Source organism: Cyprinodon variegatus, unplaced genomic scaffold (genome assembly GCF_000732505.1).
Source record: "Cyprinodon variegatus isolate N-32 unplaced genomic scaffold, C_variegatus-1.0 Scaffold408, whole genome shotgun sequence".
NCBI classification, from domain to species: domain Eukaryota; kingdom Metazoa; phylum Chordata; class Actinopteri; order Cyprinodontiformes; family Cyprinodontidae; genus Cyprinodon; species Cyprinodon variegatus.
Window position 1 is genome coordinate 64,504 of NW_015150861.1, and position 3,574 is coordinate 68,077.

The 3,574-nt window shown below is 37.0% G+C and overlaps 1 protein-coding gene across 7 annotated transcripts in view; it reads left to right on the forward strand.

Annotated features, from left to right (window-relative positions):
• Nucleotides 1-3,574, forward strand: part of fat3 (FAT atypical cadherin 3) — a 117,787-nt gene that overhangs the window by 32,573 nt on the left and 81,640 nt on the right. For all 7 annotated transcript variants that reach the window (XM_015387947.1, XM_015387949.1, XM_015387953.1 and 4 more), the window contains exons 3-4: nucleotides 553-876; nucleotides 2,795-2,856. In XM_015387947.1, the coding sequence (XP_015243433.1) occupies nucleotides 553-876; nucleotides 2,795-2,856 (386 nt within the window). The remainder of the gene's footprint in view (nucleotides 1-552; nucleotides 877-2,794; nucleotides 2,857-3,574) is intronic.

Sequence of the window (3,574 nt, forward strand, 5' to 3'; positions counted from 1 at the left end):
CATCCATCCATCCATCCATCCATCCAGCAGAGCCATGTTTTTCTTAGGTAAAGGATCGGCTAATCAGCTTTGGATTGTTTCTGTCCAATGAGAAGCATATCTGCTGCCATGTTGTCTGACTGGTTAACGGTCAGCATTGACTGAAACCTTTTGCCTGCTCCAGCTTCTAGGACCTGCCTGTGGGCAATGGATGCTTAACTGGCAAACCTTTTTTGCTGCCAGCTTAACAACTCTGGGGCTATTTAGAATAACAGAAAGTGTAGCTTACTTACTCTTTAAGACATATTTTCCTGCTTGGTCTGAGAGAGCATTAGGTTACAAAATGAAATAATGTTATGAAAATAGCATAGAAAAATTATTTTGTGTTTCATGTAGGATACTTAGTACAAACCTTTTTTTGTTATCGAAAAGATTATATTAGCTCACTTGTTTTGTGACCTTTGTTTTTAAGTTAATAAACATGATTTGATTAGTAATATCCCTGAGGGAGAAGGGGGATATTATAAATAAACAATTTTAATGCACGCATTGTTTTGTCTTCTTTTCTTTCAGGTGTGATCTACACCACTGACACATTGGATCGGGAGACCAAGGACTCTTATTGGCTGACAGTTTATGCCAGTGACCGGGGTGTTGTTCCCCAGTTCAGCACTATTGAGGTGTTCATTGAGGTGGAAGATGTTAATGACAATGCCCCACTGACCTCAGAGTCATTGTTTCGATGCTCAGTACCGGAAAATTCTCCCCGAGATGTTTTTGTAATTCAGATTCATGCTCAGGATCCTGATGTATCACCTCCTTCCTCTGCTGACCAGCTAAGCTTTCGCATTGTTAGTGGAAACCCACAAAACTTTTTTACCATCAACTTTCACACGGGTGAGTCATTTTCTTTCTATTTCTGATCAGTCATGAAACATAAATGCCTTATCTGTAATATTGAACAGTGGATTGAATAGAGCTCTAAACTTTGGCAAATCAAATTGCCATCATCATTGCAGCAAAAGAAAACTCACTTACTGTATATCATAACATATAAACAGTAGGGCTGTTGGTAGTAGACATTGCCTTACAGCAACTCCAGCCTGAGGTATTTTTTTTTCTGCATGGATAAAACGTTCTTAGTTCATATGTGGGTTCTCTAAAAAGATTCATTGCATGTTAATTGGTACCTAAATTACCATTGAATCTGATTGTGATTGCTTTTCGTGCACATCTCTTTGTTGCTCTGTGATAAGCCAACCCCCCCACCACCATGACAAACTGCATAGAAAACTGAGTTAGACGAGGGATCATTTTATTATTGTTTCATTTTTATGTAGGCATAGCTTAAAAAACAGTTACCGCTAAGAGTATTTCAGAAGTTTTTCTCATAATTCGATGTATTTCAGGTTTGATGCAAACATTGTATTTCAAGGTAAAGGCTTAAAGAACTTTTCTGATTTATTCTTGTCTGTGCTCTTTTTTTGCTGTATTTATTATGGTGATAATCAATAATTAGGCCTGTCTAATCATCTAATTTTTTATTCCAAAATGGTCCGTCTTGAGGCAGAAACTTCATTTCTGAAAGGAAATTGTGAAAAAAATCAGCTAATCGTAAGCAAGCTGTTGTTGCTGTATTGTTATTTAAAGACTCTATTATGTGGGACAGTGCAGGGGAGCTCTGCCTCAGTGCTACAACCCCAGCTCCATTTATGAGGATCAGCACAACCAAATATAGCCCCATACTGCTTATCATCAAGGGATTTTAGGGAAGGATCCTGCCGCACGACCAGCACTGCTTCCCGATGCTTTGAAATCCTTCTGCAAAGGTTTACTACAAACTGCTGGCCAACAGTGATGGAAAGACGCAGGCCACTTATTGTAACTTGCCACTTGGGATGGGCTCAAACTTTTAACACATAATAAACATCAAATACAGAAGGAAATATGTAACCTATGAAAAGCTGACATCTCATGGCAGTGTGCCATACTTTGAGAGCTGCATAAAACCCCAAAATGAGATTGAGATGGCTTCAATAATGGGAGTCTTGCTAAAAGACAGGTCAGTAGTAGGATTGACAAAGTCAGTAAAGGTTTATACTCATTGGAGGCTCAGGTGAATGTTAACTTGTCTTTATTGCTATAAAGACAAGTTATAGCAATAACATGGCAAGATACCTTTATTGCTATAAAGGTATCTTGCCATGGAATCTGGTGTTAATCAAAAAGTCATGTAAAAGACCCACTAAACTGATCCTATGCTAAGAAACGTCAGAGCTTTAGAGCTTGGTAATCATTTTACATTAATACTTGTTGCTGTTTTTGTTACATGGACAGTCACATTCTGTCTTTTAATAATCTTCAGTCAGCTGTAGAAACTGATCTTGGCCTCATTGGGGCCAAGACAATCTCTGAAATCCACTGGTGAACTTTTTAGCAGTAAGCTAGCTAATACTTATATTGTATCACACTTCGCTCAACATGAAGTAGTTATTTTTGTTAAGTTCTGTTCACAAATGCTTTAGCTAAATATGTTTTGTTTATAAAACACCACCAATACATTTAGACCTCGATTCACAACAATAGTTATATTATATTATCGGTCCTAATTCTTATTTCTTTGTTTCTCTCATGTCACTTTCATTAACTCACTTATGTTTCATTTCAATAAATGCGTCAACAAGTCCTGTCCTATGGTCCTATGAAGTTACATATCCCAATGAAACAATAATAGTGATATGGAAAAGCGTGAAGAGATGAAAACACAAAGAGGGCAAAAAGTTAATTATTTTATAACTTCTATTTTCTTTCTCAGGACTGATCACTACAACCTCACGAAAGCTGGATCGTGAACAACAACAGGAACATGCACTGGAGGTTAGGAGCTCTTTATCACTTTCATCATTCACCTTATTTACTGTCCTTTAGTCCATGAAATGATCACCAACATATGTTTGATCATTTTCAAATTCCCTTCTGCTATATGTTAATGAATTACTGTTTGAATCGCAGCAGACTGTCGACAATTGGATATATTAAAAACATTGCATATCTTATTCTATATCCAGGCTGATTCAGTGCAATTAATTGCGTTTCTTTTATAAAGTATGATTTGATGTAATATAACCAACTCCTGTATAACTCCTGTATGAGGATGGGATGGAGGAAAGGAGTCATGTTTTGCATCTGCAGAAGAAAAACCATTAAATAGAGAATTTTCAGTGATTGTGGGGACAGTTTAATTTTTTCCATATCTTAATTTTTTTGGTCTGTTAAAGCATAGAGCTGAAGGTTCAGTTTCTGTCTCATCTGTCCATAGGACATTGACTGATTGATTGACTTTATTGATCTCACAGTAGAGAAATGTACTCGTTACATCAGCTCAAATAGAAGAAGAAGGTGCATGGGATATATACAGTATATACAGTGTGTCCACATTTTACAGCTTTTTTTTTCTATAGCAGGATTACAATACAGGGTTATAGCGCAGGGTATTTACATGGGTATTTATATAGACGGATTTTTACAGTGTTGTGCCTGAACGCGTTCATTGAACGAAAGTTCATGAACTGGTTCATATTTTGGGCGAACGTGA